The sequence below is a fragment of the Quercus robur genome, chromosome 8 (genome assembly GCF_932294415.1).
Source record: "Quercus robur chromosome 8, dhQueRobu3.1, whole genome shotgun sequence".
Lineage (NCBI taxonomy): Eukaryota > Viridiplantae > Streptophyta > Magnoliopsida > Fagales > Fagaceae > Quercus > Quercus robur.
The window spans coordinates 28453859-28480966 of NC_065541.1; the positions used below are offsets into that span (position 1 = coordinate 28453859).

Genomic DNA, 27108 nt, shown 5'->3' on the forward strand with positions numbered 1-27108 from the left:
ATGTAGAAAATTTGCCTTTTTGGTGTTTCTGAAACCCTACCTGCGTGCGCAAGCTTTTTTGCCTGCATACACAGGCTCTCAAGCTACTTACACAGGTTCATGCCTGCGTACGTAGGCCTAGGGTTTCTTTTGGCCTTTATTTTCCAAAAGTAGATTTTTTGCTCATTAAAAAGTTTTATTTTCCATTTTAACATCTCTTAAGTCAATTTGTAATCTGATTGAACCCTAAACCAAACTTGGGTCTTAGAATTTCAGCATTATTAGGGAATGGGGGCTCGAGTCATAAGGAGTACAAAATGCGGTGTCTACAATAAGGCTAGGCATTTAAGGCTGTATAAGCAGAAATGACACACCTTGGTCCTTCAGGCGCTTTGTCGATCATATGAACATCGGCTTCCTTCCCTTTACGGCCGGTTGCCTTTTTCACCTGTTGTTCTATCATAGAATTCAAAGCCTCAAGATCAACTATTTACTTGCTCTTAATACCCTTATCAATACATTTCCCAATAGGAATCAGGCTTGTGAAGTGAGTGACTTGGGCACTGATCATCTTCTTATAGTATGGAGGCTTAAGGTTATCGATGAACCACTTGATCATTTCATCTTCCATCATGGGAGGAAGCACTTGGGCGGCTAGCGCGCGCCACCTTTGGGCATACTCATGGAAAGATTCTCCACTCTTCTTTTCTTTCCTCTGAAGAATTGTGCGGTCATCAGTTATCTTAGTATTGAACCAGTAATACTCCAAGAAGGCATTGGCCATCTCTCTCTAACTGGAGGTTTGCTCCAATCTCACATACCATGTGGCTACAAGGCCAATCAGGCTATCGATGAACCACTTGATCATTTCGTCTTCCATCATGGAAGGAAGCACTTGGGCAGCTAGCTCGCGCCACCTTTGGGCATACTCATGAAAAGATTCTCCACTCTTCTTTTCTTTCCTCTGAAGAATTGTGCGGTCATCAGCTATCTCAGTATTGAACCAGTAATACTCCAAGAAGGCATTGGCCATCTCTCTCTAACTGGAGGTCTGCTCCAATCTCACATACCATGTGGCTACAAGGCCAGTCAAGCTATCAGTAGAGCAAAGGATAATTGTCTCCATAGGGTGCCATCTTCCAACAAAACATACGTAGTGTAAGGTTGAATTTATTCAACCATCTAATTGGCTTTATTCCGTGCCAAATTTGCTTGTAATTCAGCATTTAGTAACCCTGTATTTAGGTGGGATTGTTGTAAGGGTAGTGAGTGAGATAGAGTGAAGATTGCTCAAGAGTGTGCAAGAAAACAGAGTGTCGCGGCTGGGACTCGCGGGTGGACTCGCGGCTGCAAGTCGCCAGAAGCTGCACACGTGCCAAGCATGCTGGAAGATGAACAGTCATGCTAGCTGGAGCACTACAGGACAAAACAGGACAACTGGCCATACGGTTAACTCGCGACTGGATCTCGCGACTTGGTCAAGCCGCGAGGTCAAGCCGCGAGCCACCCCTGTTTTGGAAAAACCTGACGTTTCACATTCCTCTTCACTCCAGTATAAATACCCTTTTAACCCACGATTGAAAGAGAGCTTCCAGAGAGAATTTTGAGAGAGAAACCCTAAAGAAAAACCAGATTGTTTCACCCACAATCCCTACCTTAGAGTCTCATCAAATTCCCTCACTCTCTTCCTCTCCATTGTCAAATCCTTGAGAGGCATTATACCAAACCTGGTTCTCACCATCATCATCTCTGTGAGACAGTCGTTTGGAGTTCTGGGAAGCAGTTAGGAAGGAGCCAATCTTCATTGATTGATGCTACGGTCTAGTAGCGGAATCCGGAAAGCTAGAAAAGAAAAAGGTTCGGTGCAACCTCGTTGGAGCAAGAAGCTTGGAGGGCTTAGGTGCATTGGGTAGATTAGGCTTGGAGGGTCTATTGCTATCCTTGTATCCCAACTGTATTTTCTAGTGGATTGATTACCGCTTGGAGGGCGGCGGAGAGGTTTTTCGCCGAGGTCTTCGGTTTCCTCTTCGATAACACATCGGGTGTTATCTCTGTGTTTGCATCTTCCTTCCTCTCTATCTCTGCCTTTACATTATCTGCTGTGGTTTATTTTGTTATGGCTTAGATAGTTGTTTAACCAATTCCATATTATAGCATATGTTAAGTTTCCGCACACTAGTTGTTTGACATATTGCTTGTGTTGGTTAAGTCGGTTTTTGGGGGTCTAAACGTTCAAAAGTGTTTTTGTACACGTTTTTGAACTTTCACGTAGATTGGCGCAAGGATCTCTAATGCTATCATACTTGACAAACTCGGGTGCCTTGAACTTAGGAGGCTTAATGACTTGAAGGACATTGGTTAGGTTGTCTAGATTGACATTTCCTCGGGCACTAGAGCCCTCTATGATATAGATTTTCTTAGTTAGGGTCTCCACTTGACTTTTGACCTGATCGTAACTAGACTCGAATGTCTTATCCTTAGGAGAATTCAATTCTTGGTCACCCCTTTGTGGGATGAATGGCGGTGTGGTTTGGCCTTGATTTGGATCTGGTGGTGGTCAAGTCTCGTTCTCAGACCGAGGCACAGAGCCCTTTGGAGTGGGACCAGATGAATCTTGGTTCCCTCCTACAACCAGCTATTGCATCATGCGCATCATTTCTGCCATCTATTATTTCATTTGCATGAACTTGGTAACACTTACTTCAAAAGTTGATGGGTCAGCAATAGAAATCTCTGTAGCACAAGACGTAATGATAATGGGATCATGATGTTATGGTAACTGGGACTGTTTTCTTCCAGCAATCTTTTCACTTTATAATCCTGGAAAGGAAAAGAATGGGATGGAAAAGAAATGGGGTACATTTGAAAATTTGACAATGTGGAAACACAAAACAAACATGAAGTTTGTTTATGTTCTTACTCATTTAAAATGCACCTATCATTTTTGAAAATATTGGCTTGAACCCATGAGATGGTCTTTTATCTTGGTGAGTTTCTATAGTGATGTAGAATTAATGGAAAAGCTTGGTAAGTAACCAGAACTTTCATATCATGCTTGAAATTGTAGGATGGACCCTTCTCTTTTGATTACAAAGAAAGCAATGCTTTTACAAAATTTGGCTTTTTACAATACCCCCAAAACATGGGCTATAGATAATGGCTCCAATAGTGGGCCTTTTAAAATACAAGGAAATTCAAATTTACAATAAAAAGGCTTCATTCTGGATGGCCTTTCCTTCTCAGAGAAGATCTTGAACTTTTGACAATGTCCTCCTTAGCGTGGAGTTCTGGCTACTTGCCAGAAATTTTATCTGTACACATTTACATGATGGAGCCATTAGTGTATGCATGCATGCCCTTGTAGGGTTAGAAACCCTTAGGGATTGGGTATGATCTAATGTGTAAGTAACGGGGTTGCTTTTCCCTAGGGGTTAATCACAGATGCTGTGTAAAATAGTTTGGATAGTACTTAGAGTAGAGCACAACTCTTTGATGCAAGCAAAAGGGCAAATTTGCAAATGGAAACTGGACACTTTCCCCTTAAATCATTTTGAAAACAATCCTATGAAGGATATCCTACCCTAAGCTAGGATGTTCACTTGGATTTGGCTCTTCCTAGTCCTCACGGGTTTTGACTTAGTCTAGGCCAACTATATGAGACACGGTATAACTAGTAGGTTAGTCCTATTCTTAGGGGGGACCTCGATCATCTAATCCTTCCTTTCATAGAAGTTGTGGGATAGAGTGGATCAAAGGGGTCTTTTTAGCATAATCTTGTCCACCCATGGATCCAGGAAAGCCTACAATTCGGCATCCAGTAACTATTTAGGGTATGCGCATCCAACATTTGCCTTCAACACTAAGTACGGGTTCAACCCATTATGAGGGATGATGTCATGCATTTTGAAATGAAAGGGGAAAGATTTTCTCTTTGAGTGTGGAGGTGTGTCATACCTCGGGTGTGTGACTGGAATATAAGTCGATTTTATGGAAATTACCCAAGGTAAGTGAAGTCGCTACCAATCATTGGGTTTTTCTAGGTGTGATTGGTCACCTGACTCTATTTGATTTTATTACCGATCCTAGGCTAAGAAAAAAGTCCTTTTTCCTAATCTAATGTGGATGGGTAAAAAATCTTGATTCTTGAGTTTGGAAGTCTGGTTATGTGTGGGGAAAGTGTTAGGCACCTTACAATGCCTGTCTGTAGAAAGTCCTTTGTTATGGTAAAATCATAATTTTTGGACATTGGCAGTTGAAAACGAGCTTTTGGCATTAGCTTTTGGGGCTTTAAGCGAGTTGGGCTTCAAGGTTTAGATTCAGAAAGTGTGTGGTCTTGATCGATGCTTTCTAATTATGTTTGGAATCGTTGCCAAATTTCCACGACGAAAATCTGGCAGCATTTCGCCTTATTTTTGTGGCGAAAATCCTGCAGCGCTTTGCGTTAAATACGTCATAGCACACAAAATGCTATTCTCACCAAGCTTTCAATGTGAGAATATGGCAATGGGGATGCCCCATTTTCATGGCAAAAATCTGGCAAAGTTTCATGTTTGGTGCGCTATGGCGCATCAGTAAGGTTTCGTTCCTATGTATACCGTGCATGCCAACATGCTTATGCTAGGACGAGCTAGAGCCCTTCAAAGCATTAAACATGTTGTTATGTGTCGCATACATGGGGAAACCGATGTCACTTGGTGACATGGATCAAGATAGTCACACCGCAGTGACTGTGCACACAGTATAACATGAATATGCACCTGTAGCAAATGCCTTGAGCACATACTCATGACACAAGGTCAAGAGCACTCATGACTAAAGAGGGTTACTCATGTGGCCAAGAGAGTCCATCATACCAATTACACAATCACCCACACACACGCAGGCATATATATATATATATATATATATATACATACACACATCATGCTCAATGCTATCACACAGAGCAGGAAAGTAAAATAGACATTGCCAACTTTCCAAGGGTATAACCCAGTAAGGTACATGAAATGTAAAACAGATATTGCCATACCTAGGGAATGTGGCCCAGGCAAAGCAGGAAAAGTAAAGGGTACAAGGAGAGGGGGAACCCTAATACATGCTCTAGAAAAGAGGCTAAGAGAGAGAGGGAAAGAGAAAACCACTTGGGAGAGGCTAGGGCCCCTAATCTATTGAACATTTCCCTTTGTGGGCTTGCTTCTTCTTGCTTGCATCCTTGCCTTTTTTACTTGCGCCTAGGACAAACTAACAGACATTTCCCTAAAAGACAAACTGACAGACATTACCCTAAAAGAGTAACTAACAAAAGATGCCAAATGGGGGCAAACAAGCATGTGAAGCACACAAAGAAACAAACAAACATGTTATTAAGCAAAAGAGGGTGTCCTAGGAGGAATAATGTAGGTTTGGATTGAGTGCCTATAGTTCTATTGGATTGGAGTATGGACGACACACAGACTCATGCATGAACATATAGGCAAGCGTGCAAAGATGTAAAGAAGTAAGGAAAGCCAAATGGGTGGCATAAAGTAAGTAAGGCAAGCATATCAATCTCGCACGGAACAGAAAAAGGTGTGTATCAAGCACACTGACACCACGGTGGTGTATCTCACAAATGGTAACATCCAAAAAAACCCTAGGAGAGATAGATGCAACCACACAAGCAAGTGGCCTGAAAGATCGACAAACACAAACCATGGAGGGCACAAAGCATGGCAAAGCCTAGATCTAGACAGGCAAACATGTATACAAAGCATAGAAGCAAGCAAGCAAGCAAACATGGATATGCATAAAGGAAATGATCCAAACCCTTTGATATAGGCTTAGGTGTATGGATGTAGGCCTAGACCATAAGATCTAGATCTACACCCTACCAAAAGGGCCAAAACACAAGAAAAATGAGATGACAAGATATAGAAAGGCTTTAGAAGAACATGGCATAGCAACCAACATGTAGATCTAGACACATAAACAAGGCACAGAGCACTCAAAGATATAGATCTGATCACAAGCATGGCAGGAAACACATAAACAAGTAGATCTAAGCATGAGCATGGCAAAAAGGACATAAACACATGGATCTAAGCATAAGCATGCTCAAAGGCAAATAGGCACATGGATCTAAGCATAAACACAAAATTTAGGCATATCCTAGCCTAAGACGGCTAGGCCAACATCATCAAAGCAATATAACATGATAAAGAGCAAGTAGACATACTAGGAAAGCTATAAAACATGCTAGGAAAAAAGATAAAGCAAGAAAATACAATAAAGTATATTATAAAGCAAGATAAAGTACAAGGTGTAGATTGTAGTTAAAAAGCTACATTTACACCCTTTAAACCTCAAATCTAAGGTCCTAAGACCAAAGAGAGGAAAAAGAGTGTAAGAACACTACCTCTTGATTGTTGAGAGAAGAAAGGAATCAAAGTTTTTTTTTTTTTTTTTTATAAATTTTTTTATGTGTTTTTGGGAGAGAAATGTTGAGAAAATAAAGAAAATCTGCCCAGAACCCAACTATATGCCCAATTTTTCTTTTTCTTTTTTTTTTTTTAAAAATCCAGAGTCTGGGGGGTATTTGTAACTTTTTGGCATGTATTTTGAGGTCGATGGTCACTTACTAGCCACTAGGTAGGGTATGCTGACGTCAGCAATTTTGTCTTTTCCTACAGTTTTTTGGTTTTGACTTTGATTGCATATTTGAAGGCCTTTTCAAACTCTGATTGAGCTGATCTTGGTGTTCCTGGAAAGGTGTGGATGTCTAGTTTCCAGAACACTAAAGAAATTGAAATTCCAACAGTTGGATCAAAAGGTATGGCCTCGGGAAGTGAACTGATGCACTTTGCACAGTTTTTAGGATATCTCAACCGTTTTAACTCAATTTCAACCCATGAGCAGTCATTGGAAAGGGAATTCAATAATCTTTGCAATGACACTAGTTTCAACCCGTTCCTAAAGTCGGATCAAAATTAGGGTTTTTGGGGCCTTCGAGAGTTAACTTCAGGTCAAACTTGACAAAAATCACCAAGTCACTCAGGTTTGTTGTAGAAGCATGAAATATGTTGTTTTGTGATGATTTTGACCAGTTTTGACTTTCGATCAACCCACGGTTGACTAGGGGCATTTTGGTCAATTTGACCTAAAATGGCACTTTGAATGCTCTGATGCCCGAATGGGTTATGCCATGTCAATCTAGATGTTTTTATGTCCCCTTGGAGAAAAGTTAATATTTTTAGAATTTTCAGGGTCCGGCACACAAATCAAGGGCAAACAAAATAGGGTATCTACACACATACCCTATGCATGTGCATGCTTGCTCGTGCTTAGAAACCCAGATTTAGGGTTCTTCATGTTTTATTTGTTTTAGCCAGTTTTTATCACATATTTAGCTTCTGTTAGTTTAGTATTTGCATGTTTAGGTTCTAGGTTAGTAGAACAACATATTTCACCTTGTTTAGTTATCAAATTGATGACTAGGGTTTACATGCTTTTGATGAACAATATGAACATGCAATGATGCGTATGTGCTATGATACAGTGGTAAGACATTCATATGAATATGGACATGCATCCGTTTGTAGTGAGTTTGATTTAATTTTATGATGCGATGCTTGAGCGATTGAACATGTTTGACAAATGCCTTGGTTGGATATGATTGAGATGCCTACTGCCTTATGATATGATTTGCTGCCCCTGGTTATAAGCATGCTTTGTTAGATGAATAATACCATCTCTTTGCCTTATGTTATAATGGGATGATATGCCATGTTGTATGCTAGATGCATATTAGAGAGAGAGAGAGAGAGAGAGAGAGAGAGAGAGAGAGAGAGAGAGAGAGAGAGTCTAGAATGACATGTTAGAAGACTCTTTGATGGGACTAAGATTTGGATGAGTGGAGGCCGACCCACAGGTCGGGTGGGCTTAGGTGCCTAACACTTTCCCATCCCTATACCTAAACTCCACACACGTGCTTTGGTAAGATTAGTTCTTTACATAAAGGTTCTATATATATGGTTTCTAGACCTAATCTAGATGGTGACTCCATTTACACCTTTCACCTGATCCATCCTAGGCTAAGGCGTACTTCCTACGAGAAAACCCATCACTCGCCACATTCGTGGTGGGGTAGGGGCGCTTGTGCTAGTATCTACACTCATCTTGGGAAGGTTTCACTCGTCTGGACAACATAACTAAAAAACACCAAAAAGCAAAGTAAAAGAAGCTTACTGGTCTGGATTAACAATTTAGGGACTGATGGACGATTGTTGTTAGGTGCCTAGCACTTTCCCATCCCTATACCTAAACTCTAGACACGTGCTTTGGTAAGATTAGTTCTTTACATAAAGGTTCTATATATATGGTTTCTAGACCTAATCTAGATGGTGACTCCATTTACACCTTTCACCTGATCCATCTTAGGCTAAGGCGTACTTCCTACGAGGAAACCCATCACTCGCCACATTCGCGGTGGGGTAGGGGCGCTTGTGCTAGTATCTACACTCATCTTGGGAAGGTTTCACTCGTCTGGACAACATAACTAAAAAACACCAAAAAGCAAAGTAAAAGAAGCTTACTGGTATGGATTAACAATTTAGGGACCGATGGACGATTGTTGTTAAGAGACGAATGAGACAAGATGGATGAGTAAAGCTCTAAGGGAGAAAGTGGCCTCATAAGTAAGAAGGATGAATAGGAAGGTTTGAAAGGGAAATCTACTATTTATAGACCAAGAAGGTGGGACACTAAAAAGACACCACTCCTTACATGTGAACCAATCAGGGGACGCCATGTGTCACTTCATTAAATGCCTTTACCTTTATGGTAGCTAATTGTGGCGTAAATTACAAAAATACCCCCAGCCTAAAACTATGACCGTTCTTATTTTGTAAATTGTCCGACACCCCAAATGATCATGGAATAGGGGACAATGATGGAAAATATTTTGGCCACTATGAAATTTATCTAACATATCTACATCGTCAGGCCCTGACAAGTTAGTCAAGAGCATTGTGGTCATCAGGTAGATGAAGACTCTTTAGGCTCCCATGCATCAAACGACCTCTATAGCAGTTTAACCTACGCCTACTCTTCATATGCCCTAAGGTGACGGGCAAGTACCTTGTGACTGAAGATGGATTGTACTTGGCCTTAGAGACCATCTTGCGTATTCTCCACTCAAGTATCTCCATATGAAAAGAACTTGCACACCATGCCCGAAAATCCTTCTACATAATCGTGTCCTTCAAACATGGGAAGTTAAGTTCGAATATCTCAGACCATTAACTCCATACCTCTCCTATAAGGAAAGAGCCTACACCCACGGGATCTTGGTGCTCTACATCACTATATAAAGCACCAAGCCCCTCTTCTCCAAGGAACATGAAATTTCCTAACTCTCATACTTTGAGTTATTGGAGATCATTCAATCACTAACTTAACCTTCGGATGGTCTTTGGCCAGAACCCCACTGGTGCTTTCTATAGGTTCTTCACCTTTCATTCTTCAGGTAATCCTATCACTGCATATCTAGGCGATTGACTCACTAACAATTTGGTATATCATCACTATCTACAAATTTGATTCATCTAAGCCCAAGATTGGGGGAAAGCATATCTCAAATAAATTAGTTGATGCATCTACACCTGAACAAGCTCTACTAATGGATGATAATCTAAATTTAGCCACCCCAAACTCACGTGACTTTAACCATCTCCCCCCTCCAGTTTTGACTCCCACTTTTATTATGGGAGATATATAAAATTCTATTCACGCATGTGGGCCTCCCTCTTAGAATGTCAAGTGGAAACGTCTAGCTCGATCTAGACAGAAATCGAACTCAAGCATAGAGAAGAGTTAGCTCTCAAAATGCCTCATTACTAGTCTAGATGATTCGTTTGAGTTATCTAGCAAACGTCGCCTAGATTCTCATTCTAATAAGGAAAACAACATATCATTGGCAGTGGTTGTAAATCAGCCCTACTAGAAGCAATGAGTGTCTTAGTTTGGAATTGTTGTGGGCTTGGGAACCCATAGACAATTCGTGAGCTCGGTGATTTGATATGGGCACAAGATCCTACAGTCATGTTTATAGCTGAAACATGGCTGGATGAAGCAAGACTAAAGTTACTTTTGAAGAATCTCGACTTTGGACAGAAACATATTGTATCTAAAATCACTCAGGGTGGTGGTTTGGCTCTATTCTAGAAAAATGATTTTGATATTTCCATGGATACTTCCTCTATTAATCACATTGATGTTGTCATAAATGAGGCCAAGGATAATTCTTGGAGATTTACACCATATGAGTCTTGGAGCTTACTAAAAAAATCTAAACCATAGGGTCTCTTTGCCTTGGTTATGCACTAGGGATTTTAGAGAAACTTTGGATGCTTGTGGTTTTGCTAACCTAGGTTTCGTGGGAAATAAGTTCATTTGGGGGGGGGGGGGGGGTAATACTGTATGGGAGAGACTGGACAGAGCGATGATAAACAATGAGTGGAGTTCCCTCTTCCCTGCAACAAAAGTTATCCATTTGGAGTGTACGTAGTACCTCTGATTACAAACTGATTATTATTCACCCTATAGGTATTCCAATTCGTTGATAGAAGCCATGGTGATTTGAACAAGTGTGGTTGAAGGAGGATGGGTGTCAGACTATAGTTGAGAATGCATGGAAAAATTCTCTCCTTTCTTCCTCACCTACGTCAGTGGTGAAGAACAATTTGAAAAATTGTCAAACAAAGTTTCGGTTATGGAGTAAAGCCTCTTTTGGAAATATTACCTGAGACTTAGTTGATAAAAGAAAGCAATTGAGGGAAGCCAAGGAGGAAGCTGTCTGAGGGCGTTGTGTGGATCGGGTTCATCTCCTAAAAGCTGAATTGAGGGAGCTCTTAACCATTGGAAAACAACTATGGTGGTAGCATTCAAAACTTATTGGCTGAAAGATGGAGATCAAAATACCAGTTATCTTCATAGCAGAGCTTCGTGGAGATTTAGGCGTAACTTAGTGAAAGGCCTACGTAATTTAGATGGTGAGTGGTGTGAAGGTGAAGATCATGTGGCAAGTTTATTTGTTGATTACTATAAAACGTTATTTTCATCCTCAAACCCAGTTCATGTAGATGATGTGCTGGAAGCAACTCCTCAAGTAGTGACAATGAGAAATTATTGGGAGAGTTTACCAGACATGAAGTTGATCTTTCCCTCGAACAAATGTCTTCCTTAAAGGCTCTAGGCCCTGATGGCATGCCTCCTGTATTCCATCAGCATTATTGGGGTAGCATTGGGGCTAATGTCTCTTTGGCAGTGCTGTCTTGCTTGAATGCAGGTAAAATTCCCGCCAGCGTTAATCATACATGTATTAGTCTTATTCCTAAAGTTAAATGTCCTGAAAGAGTAACTAAATTTTGGCCTATTGCTCTATGTAATATCTTGTATAAATTGATTTCAAAAGTGCTAGCTAATCAGCACAAAAGCCTTCTACCTATTGTAATCTCATAATACCAAAGTGCTTTTTAATCTGATAAAGTAACTTCAGATAACATCTTGGTAGCTTTTGAGACTTTACACCACATGAAGAATAAGAAAGACCGGAAAAGAGGGATTTATGGCTATGATTAGGCTAGCATGCACATCATGAGAAGTGGGTATCCTAACCTCCGTCCATTAAGCAAGCATGCACATCTATGCCAGGGTCTATTGATCTTAGATCATGCAAGAAGGGGGGACTCTAAGGTCATTCCATGCTCGTTTAAAAGTGGAACTGATTCTGCCCCCAATACATCGGATACCACTTGGGGGTGTCCTTGGCAATGGACTTATCAAAAGTCTGCTAGATAGATTCCACAGTTGGGTTCAATTAATGGCGTTGTTTAATAGGTTATGCTGGACACTAGTAGTTGGTTGATGGCTCTAGACTCTAGAGTCTAGATCCGTTGTTCAATTCTGTAACAATAAGAGCATCTCCAATGGCTTAGTTTAAAACAAAATATTCTCTATAATAGAGGATGAGATTAAAAAAATGGTCTTTAATGGATTCTCTAAAACATGATTTTTTTTTTGGCTCATGAACAATAGTTTATCAAATCTGATGGGTTACTGTACATTAGCAAAAGAATAAAACTTAATAAAAAATTAGTAAAGAAAGGAGTAGGATGGGGTATGGGGATATGTGTGTTAAAAAATGAATAAATAATGAATAAAGAAATAATATTTAAATGAGATAGAGAAAAAAATAGAGAATTTGTTAGAAGATGTATTTTATAAAGTGGGTAGATAAAAAGTAAAAGTCACTGTTTACTCACCAAACAATACAAAAATTTGAGAAACTGCTGAAGATGCTCTAAAGCTCTATATATTATGATGGCCTTCATTAAGGAAATGCGAGTCTCTTCAAAATAATTTATAAAATAGGGAGGAATTCAAAACGGTCGTTACTTCCTTCTTAGTGGCTCCATTCCTAAGGTGAGAAACAAAGGCTTTTCGAACCGCTGGCAAGTTTTGAACAATTATACTGTTTAGGCTAGTCTTACAGTGAGCCTTGATGACAAATCAGGGTTGAATTAACTCCTATTTTGTTTAATGTTTACTAGCCTTTGAGCACGCACTCACGCGCGTGCTCAGAGGCTCTTCTATTTTTTTTTTTTTTTTTTTAAATTAATAATTTGCATCTATTATAATTTTGGATTACTACATTTTCCAATCACAAAAAAACTTAGGGGTGTGATGAAAAATTATTTCACCTACAACCTCATAATACTCATCACACCCAGTAATAACAAATTATAATAAATGCAAATTATTAACTTTCCAAAAAAAAATAGAAGAGCCTTAAAGAAGCTAGTGTTTATTTTATTGAGTATAGTTGCAGCCTTAGGTTACAACCAATTTTATACTTAAACTTTGTGCTTTTTTTAATAGCAATTCAAACACAAACTCTCACTAACGTATTTTCAAAAGTTTTCCCTTTTTATTTTTATATAGGAATTCAAACACAAACAAAACTAGAGGATAATTCAATAAAAATATATCTTTAACTCCCACATAAAACTAAACTATTCTTTTTTTCATCAAATCCTAAATTTTAACCTCTTTTATCTCTGACTTTATTTTTAAAAAATTGCTTTTTTTTTTTTTTTTTAATTGCTGCTTCTTTACAATTTCAATTCTTACATTTTTTAAAAAAAAAATTTTCTAAATCTCTTCTTCCCTATTTGAAAAGTATATTTTCTATTTGAATTTGGTTACTTCTTGGTCCTTCCTTTCTTTTCTTTTTTCTTTTTTATTTTGTTTTTTGTCTTTTTAAACTTTTTTTTTTTAAACTTGTTTTTTTAAACTCAAATACTCTTAATTGTTCGTTTTAATCTTTTTTTGGGGAAGTATGTTTTTTTTTGGGGGGGGGGGGGGTGGGGGGAGGGGAACCATTTAGGGAAGTATGTTGGGTTACTTTAAAGAAAAGAAAGAAAAAAATGTCAAAAAAAAAAAAATTCTCCTCTCAAAATCACAATTTTTTTAAAATCTCAAACAAAAATAATTGAATTTAAACAAAGTAATAAACATCAATTCGTTATTGATAAACTTCTCAAATTCAAATCCTTTAAAAAGAGTTTGTGTTTGAGTGAAAAGTTTGAAAATATCCACACACAAAAGGAAAAGATAAGCAACAAAAAAAAGAAAAGAAAAGAAAAGAAAACTGATACACGTACGTAGATACAAATGACAAAGGTATACAACAAATACTCAAATAGAGTTTTATGCCAAAGTGATTCCTTTTAGGCTTTATTATACGTATGGACAACTTCAAAAAAAATAGTTTGTGTGAGTTAAAACTTAAAACTGACAAGTTTGAAAATATCCACACACACACACAAAAAAAGAAAAAAAAGAAAAGAAAAGGAAAAGACAAGGAAAAAAAGAAAAGAAAAAGAAAAACTGATATACGTTGGTGCAAAGGAACAAAAAAGAAGAAGGAAAATATAAGGAAAAAAAAAAGAAAAAAAGATTTTGAGGCATGTGATATTGAAGTCAATCACATGTAATAAGCAATAGTCAAATACCATTGAATCCCTATAAAAATCTCATTCACCCACAGGTAAGTACACCTCAAATTCTAAATCATTGGTAGCCATGGAAATAGAAGAAGGAGAAAGAAGAGGACATACCATTGAGATTGATTTTGCTGAATTTGTGTAATTTGAAGAAGAATGAGAGTAGAAGTTATTGGGTTGTAAATTGGCAAAGCATATATGAATTTGTGGGCTATTAAAATAAAAAAGTTTTATTTTACATATTTATCCTTGTTAGTTAAAAATTTGTAAGTGAATGGTATAAGGGTATTTTAGAATTATGAAAATGAGGAATCCAAACAGGAGAATCTCCTTAAATATATAGTAGTATAGATATGGTTGTAGGAGTTAATAAGTTTTATTGTTCAACTTCGAAGAGAGTAAGTAGATTTATAATTATAAAAGCCCCTGATAAAGTCTTAGTAAGTGTTTTGCTCCTTTTTTTTCATTATCCCCTAAATAGTATCATGTATTTCACGATACTGCGAAAACTCAAACATGAAAATTACTCATTGAGCAAAGCTGCATGAAGGATGGCCATCTTTTCTCAGCTGTGTCAGCAATGTGATGTCAAGCAAATAAACTGGCTTAGCCATTTTACTCAACACACTCTTTACGACATCTTCTCCAGGATTATTGGGGCCCGGATACTCCGATCCCTTCACAGGTTTTGTTTCTGCTCGACAATTCCTCGCCTTTGGATTCCATTCTGACCCACTGAAGATACAAAAGAAATGACTAAGAAATTTGATGAATGGTACATTAAGGGAAACATGGAGGGAGAAAGGGTGAATGAATCCATTACGCACTATAGAATGTTGATTTTTGGAAATACTATTGCGTTTGGATTCGAGAATTAAATATAAAGGGAACATTTGGTTATATAAATTACTAATATAAGAATTTTAACAACACAATGGATATTAAGTTTCAAGAATTTTGCTCCCATAAAAGCATTTGTATTAGAAATTAGATATAGAATTTTATATCTAATTATTTAAAGAAAATTTTGAGTTTTTAGACTTTATTCAAGTCATCTATCTATGTAGTATGTTAAAGTAGAGAATAAATCAATAATTCAAATTAGATTATAATTGTATTAATATTTTTTTATCAAGTTTTTTTCTAGTTTCATTCCAATTGTCAAAGATTTTAAATATACCCTAATTTTGTGTCAAGTGTTCTTCCAATTGCACTTTAATTTTGTGCCAAGTATTTAAACTTTAAAAATATAAAAGAACTCAACTATAATTTTTTTTATTAATATTTTTGTAATAACCTTGTAGTTCAACTAGCACATTCGGGTAATTTTAACAAGAATGTCTACGGTTTAAATCCTTTGCCCCAAGGCCCCAACCATTATGTATACAAAAAAGAATTCATTATACTTCTTTTCTTTTCTTTTTTCTTTTTCTTTTTCTTTTTTGAGGTAAAAGGTAGAATATTATACTTCTATTTAATACTATGAACGTATACAATCAATCAATCAATCTCTCTATCTCTCTCTCATTGTAGGAATTTTTTTTTTGTTAGGACATATGTACATCATGTTATATAAGAACATATGTCATTTAGAATTGGCTAATCATTTGACAAAACACACTTTACTTGTAATTAGGTATCATCTAGGATGTGTTTAATGTTTCAAGGAATAAGAGTTCAAGTCCAAGTGTTAAAACCATGCAAATATGTCCAAGAAACAAGTGAAGAAGTGCTGGATTTTAAAACTCGACAGCTAGCTCGACAGATAGCATCTATCGAGGTTTAAAAGGGATCTTCAGCCTGATTCTTGACAACTGCTTGATAGATACTCTATCTATTGAAATTTACGAAAATCAGTTTTTTAGATTTGATTTCACACATATTCATGTATACATGTTTAGGTTTTCTTTTCTCACAACCCTAAACATATATAAGGATTATTTTAAGGGTCATCACAGCTAATGCAAGTGGATGCAACTTAATGCAAAAGTTTTTCATAAGCATATTGTGACTGGAGACATATGCTCTAGTTCATCTTTCTCTTGAAGAAGCTGTTATGTTTGTACGCTGAAGGGTTTTGTAACCAAGGAGCTTCATAATCTTCATCATGTTGATGAATTGAAGAACTTTGCAACCAACATCCTTCTCACGTTGGTGGTTAGTCACGTACTTGGATCCATGCATCGATTGGTTAATCACATACTGTGAGCTGTGCATCGAAAGAAGAGATTGTTACTATAGAACAATTCCAATTGTGTATTGGGGTAAAGGTTCAACCATATATTGGTATAAGGTACTGGGATTCTTTTACTTGTAATCGCTTGTTGTGATAATAGTGGATTCTCGGAAGTGGTGACCTTAAAATCACCCGGTGGGGTTTTTGCCTTGGAAGTTTTCCCTATTCGTAAACAAATCACCGTGTGTGGTGGGCCTTTTTGTAATACTGGGCTGGGCTGCCTCCTGCCGTACTAGGCCCAAGTTTTCTAGATAAGAGAGTTGGGATCAGTCCAATTGCAACCCACCTTGGTCCGGCTTGTGCACAAACTACACCCCGTTTGCTAGACTTTGATCACATGCCCATGACAGACAGAGCCGCTACGAGGAAGTTATGGCAGGCATATATAATAAAGATAACATAAGACATACTAGACAAAATGAATAAAATGGAGCGATAAGAAACACCTCGTACACAAGAAAGTAAAGAAATAAATGAGGAATAATAATAATAGGCTTGTTGGATTAAAGAGGGGAAAATCATTCTGCCATGCCAAGTAATGCTACGGAGCTGAAACCAAGAAGGGAAACCACTTCCTCAATGCAAATAATCTCTCCAAGAAAAGAAATTAATTGCTTTGAGGGAATGGGCCTAAATGATTTATGTCCTATGAGGATCCTTTGTCTTTAATAGAGAACAGGACTTTAGAAAGAGAGAGAAGATCAACCTATTGGTGCATGCCTGCCATTCCATCTCTCTTTCTTTTTCTTTCGTTGTTTCTAATTTTTCTTTTCTTCTTTCCTTTTCTCTCCTTTTCTCAGTATTTGTTTCCATGTTCTGATTTTCTCCTAGAAGTTACTATTACCATTCCTTTACTCCTCCTCGCTGTGCACGGCAAGGGCCCTTTTTATAGTACCTACCGTGATTGGTTTTTACTATTTTAGCCTTTAATACCTTTGTCTGATATGGGTGTCCTTGTTGACCACTATTGGTTTGTCAGCCGCCCAGCCATCACCACTTACCTGTGCTGGCTGTGCCACCAGACAAAGAAGGCTATTTTGTTTTTTTGTTTGCCGTGGCACTCATATTTGCTACGATGTGGGTGCTCTATCTCTCTTCCTATCCCTCATGGCATGCACCTAACGGTTCCAACTCATCCTTGCTTCTTTTGGGCGATATGTTATCCCAGCAAGACATTTCCCCCAAAAGAGCCTAAGCAGGAACCCCAGAATAAGTTTTCCCCTTTCCCCACCACTAGACCATGCCCTCTTACCTCTGACCCATGACCTCACCATGTCCTGTATTGGCTGGATACAAGCTGGTAATGTCTAGGCCTTGCGCGTGCTTCACTTCTATGTATGTCCAAAATATGCTTGCTGCTTATGCGTTCGCCGTGGTTTGGAGGCTTGTCTGCACAGTTTGCCATCCATCCTTGACTTCTTATGGCGTGAGCTGTTTTCTGATTTCCCATTCTTTTATGGCTTGCTCCCCTTAGGGGCTGAGCTTTATTTGATGGTGGGCTTTTCCTTCTTTCAGCCTACCCTTTTAATCATTTCTGCGGTTTCGCTACATTTTCCTACCGTTCTATTCTGCCATTCCTATTGTGATATTATTTGACCCCAGCCTACTGGGCTTCTTTGGGCCTGCTGCTTATTCTTTTCTCAATGATTCAATATGGTCATTGGGCTTCTTATTACATTACTTGCGGGCTCCAATGTCCCATTTGTTTCTTCTTAGGCATCCTTGGCCCATTTACTTTTCTTGGGCTTCTTTGGCCCTTTTCCTAACTCTGCATTTTCATGAGCTTTTACTAACTCCTTTGAGTTTCCTTGGCCCAATTACCTTATCCCTCATCCTTGGGGCTCATAGACTAGCCATCAACCCCTTACTTTCTTTGCTTGCATTATTTCGAGCTTGCTATGACCCAATTTCACTTTTCTACATCACATACGGCCCATGGATTTGCCACTTCTCTCTCTCTCCGGGCTCCTTTAGGCCCATTTGCTTCCTCAAGGCCTATTTGTTTATTTCATGGGCCTGCGATCCATTATTCCTGGTTCTTGGGCTTAATGGTTTTTTCTATCCACTTACTAACTCTTTTCTACCCATGTTGCTGGGCTTCTTCTTTCTATTGGGCTTCCCAAAATGATCATCAACACCGTGTCAACTTTACTTTCAACTGCATATTAACCTAGTTGGTGATTTGTTTATGTTACCACGCGTATTGCATGTTAATCAGATTAATTAATTAACTTGACTAATTAATTGGTTAATTCATCACAATGAGTCAATATATTCTTGGCATTCTTAAATACTGTATGAAATTTCAAGTTTGAATATTTATTAAACTCTTTAAGCCTAAATTTTGATATTTAATTTTTCCAAATGGAAATCTATTATTTTTTCCTTGTTTTATCGTGTTTGTTGCAATATCTAAAACACTTCTTCTACACAAGATCTATATGGTCATCAAATCAACTTCCTCTAGTCGTGACACAAACATAGGTGTCGTTTGGATTCAGCGTTTTCTGTTGAATCCAAGCTGCGTTTTTCCTTTTTTTTTTTTTTTTTTTTTTTTTTTTCCTTTTTTCCTCACTTCACGTGTTCCAGGGACAATAAGCACTGTAGCGCACTGTAGTAGTACTGTAGCAGTACTGTTTATCACTGTTCATGCACTAAAAAATATTAAAAATGGGTCCCACGATACTATTCACGCATTTAAAAATTATTTTGCTACAGTACTTTCAGTTTTCAGTTTTCAGTTTCAGCAACAATAAGTTCAATCCAAACAGACCCAAAATGTAAGATCCACAGAAACGTGAAAAGCATATTGCATGTGGCTGTAATTGTTGTGTGCAGTTTCCCATAAATTTAAAACTATTTGAAGGCCATCTAAAAACTCATTCTAAGTCCATTTAAACTACTTCCAACTCATTTATAGATAATCAAAATTCTTATACCAAAACTTATCATTAAGTCAAATATAAATTTCAATGAAAATTTTATTATACTTTAGAAAATTGGTTTTGCCTTTTCAAAAGATTTTCACAATGAATGAATTTTCATAACTTATTCAGAATATATAATAAGCATTAACAAAATTCATTGTATCAGAATAAAATAAGTAACATTAAAAGGTAATTATATAAATAGTTCAACAAACTATATATATATGGGTTGAGTTCAAGTTACACCTGATGTAACTCTAAATAATATTACACCACTTAATATTTTTTAATTGAATGCAAATTTTGACAAATTTACCGTTAGATTACATTATCTTCGTATATTTTCCATACTTACAAAATTTCAAGGTGATCAAAGATTAATAGCCATGATAGTAAATAACATCTAATTGACATGAAAATTGGCATGATTGTTAAAAACATTTAGAACATGTAATTTAACGGTAAAATTTTAAAAATATAAATTCTATAACAATTTATTGGATGCTATAATATATTATATATATATATATATATATTAAATGAAAATTAAGATCTTACTTTGCATGATTGGGAGAAACTCCTTGGAAGAAGACTTTAGTCTGTGAAGGCTGAATGTTGGCGTCAATCCATTTAGCCCAAGTTGTTAACCCAATCTTATAAGCTTCCATACGATCCATCTCTTTCAAAAGCTTGTTGCCAATTTGAAAATAATCCCATCTTGAATACAAAATTAAATTCATTAGGAGAAGCTCAGACAGACTACATCATTAATTAATTATATGTTAAGGGATTTTAAAGAAGCTCTTACGTTTTAGAGCGCCCAGTGTGTGTCCACCAGTGGTTGGTGTTGAAGATCAGCACGTCTACTCCTTTCCACAGTTTGCCAGTGCTGATGGTATCGAGCTTTAGAACTCTACCAACCCTTTCTCTAACCACATCCACCAGGAATCCATTTTTCATAAATATAACTGTTACTCCGTATTCCTACACAATGCAAATAATAATAATATTCATTTGAATAAACACATTATAAAGTTGCATACAAATACTTTCTCAAAAAAAAAAAAAAAGTTGCATACAAATATAAAACAATACTATTAATGTTAGGCATATTAATAATTACAAGTCTCAAGAGCTTTGTAGGTGTAACTTTAATTAACACAAACATGTGAAAGGTGCCAATTAAGTTACACAAAAACATCTAAACTTTAATTAAATCTCATATTTCCCAATTATTTGAATTATATATATATTGAGATAAAAGATAGAAATTTCATTAAAAGGTAAAAAAAAGTATACAAAGGGGTCTAGAACTCGGCCAGGCAAGAAAAAGTAACAAAGAAACAGGGGACACCTACAATAATTACACTGCATATTTTGCATGTACCGATGTACGTTTGTGAGCAATAGGATGTGTAGAAGTGAAAGTTACCTACGATTTTGAATAATACAATGAAATCAATTATTTTCAACACTATGAGCCTTGTAGCTCTCAATTGTTTGACATCTTTTGGTATTTTCAAAAAACCTCTAAAATTTTAATTCCCTCGTCCCCAACTATCAAGTATATAATAATAATAATAATAAATTTTCACCTTTCGTCTATGCTTATACCACTTTATAAAGCAAAGCATATTGATTTACGTATGAATGAAATGAAATCGCACATCTGAGAAATTTTGGTTTACAAAAGAAAAGAAGCCTACCGAAAATGAGAATGTGGTTTGGCTTATGGTGTACTTTGAGTTGGGGACCGCTGAGTGAAGCATACAAGTTAGAGACTGCCACATATTGTTACTTAAGGAGTCTCCCACAAACATGATCTTTTTGCCTCTGTATCTTTCCAAGAAATCCCGACCGTTAAACCTATACAGCAATGTCAAGGAGACAAAAGTCACTATATGCGTGTGTAATTCATTGAAAATTTAGACATGGCCTAAAAGCACCAAGAATCACTTTTTTTTTTTTTTTTTTTTTAAGTGAAATTCTAGTAAATATGGACGAAAAATAAGAGAAAACATTAATTATAATTTGCCATTTCAACGTATTGTGAAAAAAGTCATGAAATTTTCATAGCCAATAATATTATTCTTTTCATATTTTGAGCTATGTGCCATTGTCAAGAAAAAGTTTAGAAACGTCATTTTTGTGTCACAATTTTTACAATAATTATAGAGTATTCAATTATTAATAGTAGAAAAAATGTGACTAATTTATGTAAAAGTGATAAAATCGATCGCATCATCAATCAAACTGTGATAAAAAGAATCTGACAGTTTCTCAAAAAAAAAAAGAATCTGACAAATATATATATTTTTTAAGATTGGAGCTACAGTGAGCTTTCAAAGATTAAAGCTCACAATATCTCAGTTGCTATTTTTTTTTAAGTTTAGCATATTTGTTGTAACTTGCTTTTTGGTGCTTTTTACAAACTTGATGTTAAAATTTAACATTTATAACATTTAGCATTCTTAATGAGAATGCTCTTAGAGCATTTGCACCTGGCATGCCATATGACATATGTATGGTGCATTTAGCATTTTTTCCCAAAATCTCCCCAACATCAGGACTGCTAAAAGCCAAGTATTGTAAAAAAATTTACAATTGTGCTACAGTGCAATTCTATCTTTAGAATTGCACTATAGCACAATTCTAAACTTAAATACTATTATTTAATTCTTTATCTCTCCTACTTTTTATTAAATAATGATAACACACTCTCTCTCTCTCTCTCTCTCTCGTTACTCTTCTCTCTTCCTTCTCTCTTCAAACCCAAAACCCATAGCCACCACACTTTCTCTGCTCTCTTCCTTCTCTCTTTCTCGATGTAGATCGGTTGGCTGACGGTGGCGATCGAGTGTGGTGGTTGATTGGTGCGGATTGGTTGATCAGGTGTGGTGGTTGATCGGTGCAGTGGTGTGGTGGTTAATCGGTGCGATGGTGGTGTGGTAGTTGATTGATGCGGATTGGTTGGTTTGGGTTGGCTTGGTGGTGGTGTGGTGATGGTGTGGTGGTGGTGTGGTGATTGATGATGGTGGAGCCGTGGAGGTGGGGACCGTGGGTTGCTTTTTTTTTTTTTTTTTTTTTGGGGTGTTGATGGTAGATTATGAGTTGGTAGTGGTAGTGTCAGGTGTGTGTAGTGCAATGGTGGTGGGCTTGTGGTGATGGTGGTTTCAGTAAATGTAGCGGTTCTTGAACAGAAAGAATGAGAGAGAAAGAGGAAATAATATGTTGTATTGTAAATTATGGTGATTTTGGGATATATTATTTTATTGTGTAGAAATATTATTTTAATGAGTAGAATAGGAAAATAAAATTTAGGATGTTAGGAGTGTTGTAAAATGATATGGTATAAATGATAAAGTAGATTTTGAGATGGTAAAATAGAATAGTTTGTAGATTCTTGATGCGAATGCTCTTACAATTTGTAAATCAAGCTAGGCTGATGACCTGCAATCTAAATGAATTAGACAACCCTCCAAGTATCAAACCCATATTTAATGATTTGCAAATTGGATTTTACAATCCATAATTATGTTGAACTTAATGACCCATTTTGTTCCACCAATCGACCTAAAGGAGCTACGATCTTTTGGAATAAATAAACAACCCACAATTATAACAGGTTAAAAATAAGCAATAAATATTTTGTAGATTTGATAAATTACCACAATTATAAAAGGTTAAAAATAACCAATAAATATTTTGTAGATTTGATAAATTACCAACTATAAGACTTAACTTTTTGAAGAAAAGGTCCGTTTCTTCAATTTTGTCTGGGTCATCATTTTTTCTTTTGGCTAAAATGCAAAACTTACCCTCTAAGTTTCACTATTTTTCGTTTCAGTCTTCTAAGTTTGCATTTTGTCATTTCAGTCCCCTAATTTTCAATCATTTTCAATTTAGTCTTCCGTTAATATTCCGTCCATAACTACCGTTAATTTGTCCAAAAACGATGTTGTTTTGCCCTTTATTGAATCTTTAATTTATATTTAATTATTTATTTCTTAATTAAAAAACGATAATAATTTTTTTTTTTAAAAAAAAAAAAAACCCAATCCATCCCCCATATGAAGAACACGAACCTTCTGAAGAATAAGAAGGAGAAACCCCACTACCCACTCTGCCTAACTACCTAACCCATCAATAATTGAGATCGAGAGGGAGAAAGTGAGATCCAGAGGGAGAAAAAGAGATCGACAGACATAGAGGTCAAGAGATCGAGAGGGAGAGAAGCTACTCGGCAGCTCGCCTCAGGCCAATCCTCAGCGCTCCGCTCCAGGTGATGTACTTGATTCCGGCCAAAATACCTCCTCTCCCTCTCGGTCTCTCAATGCAGTGCCTGTGTTCTCAGCCACTGGAGTCATAAACCATGAGGCTAGAGAACCTTGGGTGCTTGAGCATCACTGAGTTGAGTACCTGGGTTTATGGGGTTCTTTAACCCGATTTCTCAATAGATTCCTTGGTTTATTTCAGGTCGGAGGAAGAGTCTTTTTGTTGGGGTTAAATGTGCGTCAATCTCTCAGTTTCTTCCTCATGATCTGCTGGTATTAGAGCCTTACTAGGTTCCTCTAATTTGCTTTCTGTTTGTTTGTTTGTTGTTTTTTTTTTTTTTAAAAAAAAAAAATTTTAAATTAACGTTTTTATCTAAAATTAAGAAAAAAAAAAAGTGATGAAAGGTAGTGATGTACGGAATATTAACAGAAGACTAAATTGAGAAGAATTGAACTTAGAGGACTGAAATGACAAAATGCAAATTTAGAGGACTGAAATAAAAAATGGTGAAACTTAGAGAGTGAGTTTTGCATTTTAGGCTGTGTTTGGTTGCCGTAAAACGTTTTCCAGAAAAGGAAAATATTTCTGTGTTTGGTTGCATTTCAAAAAAATTTCCGGAAAATATTTTCTGGTGTTTGGAAAAGAAGAAGGAAAACACAAATCCAGAAAAACACAAGCCACAACCCAGAAAACACGAATCCAGAAAACACGATCGCGATCCAAGATCGCGATCTCGCGAAGGCGAGATCGCGATCAACGTCGCGATCTCGCGTTCGCGAGATCGCGATCAACGGCGCGATCTCGCGAAGCGTCGATCGCGGTCGTCGGACTAGTCTTCTCCTCTCGCGCGCGCGGATTGGAGCTCGGACTGGAGATCGGCGTGGACTGGAGCTCGGACTGGTCTTCTCCTCTCGCGTGCGCGCGCTCTCTCTCTCTCTCTCTCTTTTTCCGGAAATCCTTTGAAGTGAAAATGAGGGGAGAAATTCATTTCCGGGTCAAAGGTGAAATTAGTGGTCAACCGGAAATCATTTTCCGGAAAATAATGTTTTCCGTGACAGCCAAACACATGGATTTTCCAGAAATTGATTTCTGAAATTGGTTTTCACCCAATTCAAACGCAGCCTTAGCCTTTCCTTTTTTCCTTCTTCCTCTTAAATCATGGTCCAAGTCGATTTGTTTTTTGGGATATGGTATTAAAATGGAATTTATGTTTTGAAAGGTGAGAGATTTCAGAATCCAAATAATTAATAAGCTTGAGGAAGTGTCACATGTGTGGGCTTGTATGGTAGAGAATTTGATTGGCAAAGCTTTCACCTTTGAAAACTTATTCTAATCCAATCCCACCGCTTAAACACCTAAAACAATCCAGGAACATTTTCAATTTTCAATCCTATTCAGGCTACATAACTTTTAGTTGGAACAATCCCATGAGTCTTCATCTTAAAATTTATATTTTACAGGTTCCCTGACAGTCCAGCAACAAATTGACTAAGTATTTTTATTTTTTGAGAATGAACAAATTGATTAAGTAGAATGTCGAAAATAATAATATAATAATTTAGAGAAGGAGAAATTATTTACCTTGGAAGGTCACAACCATTTGGCTGCCATCTATATTTGAGGTATTCACGATCAGGTCTACCATTCTTCACGCAATCAAAGCCCTGTCCGATGAAGGGACAAGTGGATGCATTATAAATCGGGTACGAATAATCAAAAACCCATCTCCCTTGAAAGTAATCGCAGCCTTGCACTTGTTGGTATTGGAGTGATGTCGCTACTAGTACTATGGATAGAAATAAAGCAAACCAAAAAGCCATTTTAGATTGTCTTAAACATAAGTTTACAATTGGGGGCCAAATAAACGCCATAGATTAAGACTATATAAAAAAATAAGTTGGAGGTCAGAGAGGCAAATCACTGTCTTTTATATTTAGGGCTTCCTAGGATGTTTTGGTTGATATTTCAGTTTATTTATTTATTAAAAATATCCGGCCGCCAACCAGGGAAAGACATATTTCTTAACAAAGTTGATATTAATTACCATAAATAGAATCGTTATACATGGCAACTTCAGCCAAAATTGGCCAAATACCACTATTATTGAAAACATTTTGCTATTCACCACTATTTGTGAAATATTTAGAAATTTACCACCTTTTTGAAACTCGATTTTGTGAAAATCGAGTTTTTCATGGTACTCGAGTGTGAAAAAATTTTGAAATTTTTTGATATAACTCGAGTTCATGGAACTCGAGTACCATGGAAAAATTTTGAAATTTTTTTATGTAACTTGAGTTCATGGTACTCGAGTTATCATGGAAAACTTGATTTCTACAAAATCGAATTTCAAAAAAGTGGTAGATTGCTAAATATTTTCATAAACAGTGGTAAATTCATACATATTTTTCCAAACAGTGGTTTGTGGCCATTTTGGCCCAAGAACCTATTTCTATAAACCTTATTCAATCCAAAGAGACAGATAGAGAATATAATAAAATAATGATGTTTTCTTTTCTTAAAAAGAAAATAGTGTTTGGGACAAGAAACCTCTCTCTCTCTCTCTCTTAATGAGTATTTAAAATGTTGAGAAAGTGACACATAAGTGGCCGAATGGACAATGGAATACGCTTTTTTCACCAACTGTCATTTAAATCTTTCAGGTTGTCAAATTTGAATGCACTAGTTGTTGATCTGTTTGCACAATTTTTTATTTATTTATTTATTTATAAATTAATTGTTAACCATACAATGTGCGTGCATATATCTTATTTGAGTAGCGTTAATTTTGCTTCTTTTTCTTCACTTTTTGAGATTGGATGAACTTGCATGAGATTTTTTTTTTTTTTTTTTTTTTTCAATATATTTGTTTCTTTTACTCTCAAATTTTTTTTTTTTTTTTTTTTTAAAAGTTGTGTATATATGAGTAATATATATAGAACATAGACATTGAAATAATTATATATTTTAAAGGTCATTCAATCAGCATTTACTTTAGAGTTTTGGAAAAGTCTCATTTAAACCAGTTAGTCATGTAACTCTCCTCCTTGTAGGAGTTCTCTCTCTCATTCCCTAAATGAGCCTCTCCCTCCCTTCGGGTTACCCCAAGGGTTTGAATTTTCTCTTTTATTTTCGCTCTTACTATTACTATAGTCACTATGGCGGATGATGTGATTTATGGTTTGCGAAACATGAAGCAAACTGCTGAAGAGGAAGAAGTTATAGCGATATCGGATGAGGGTAGACTGCCTGAAATCGAAAGTTGCAATTTGAGTTTAATTGGTAAGTTTCTGACTTGAAAGGCTTTCAACAAGCGGGCAGCCATGAATACACTACGTATAGTATGGGGGATACAGACTGGCATGCAAATTTTAGAGGTTGGATTGAATCTCTTTCAGTTCAAGTTTCAGTCCAACTTTGATCTAAACCGAGTGTTGAAAGGGGGACCTTGGAGTTTTGATAATCAGTTGCTCATGCTTAAAAAGTGGCAGAAAGGGATGATCGCGAGTAATGTGAAACTAGACTGTGCTTCTCTTTGGATCTAGATTTGGGGGGCTCCATTTGATATGGTGTCCCCCCAAGTAGCAACTGAGGTTGGCAGTAGACTAGGAGTTTTGAAAGATGTTAAGAGACGCAGAAAACAGGATGT

At 36.8% G+C, this 27108-nt stretch overlaps 1 protein-coding gene across 1 annotated transcript; it reads right to left on the reverse strand.

Annotated features, from left to right (window-relative positions):
* Positions 1-769: 769 nt before the first annotated feature.
* LOC126696110 (protein trichome birefringence-like 42) lies at positions 770-25279 on the reverse strand. Its single transcript, XM_050392897.1, has 7 exons — positions 25041-25279; positions 20891-21050; positions 19993-20168; positions 19743-19901; positions 14568-14756; positions 9094-9197; positions 770-966 (listed from the first exon to the last, which is right to left on the reverse strand). Exons 1-7 carry the CDS (start codon positions 25277-25279, stop codon positions 770-772), a joined length of 1224 nt encoding a protein of 407 aa, XP_050248854.1.
* Positions 25280-27108: the final 1829 nt, after the last annotated feature.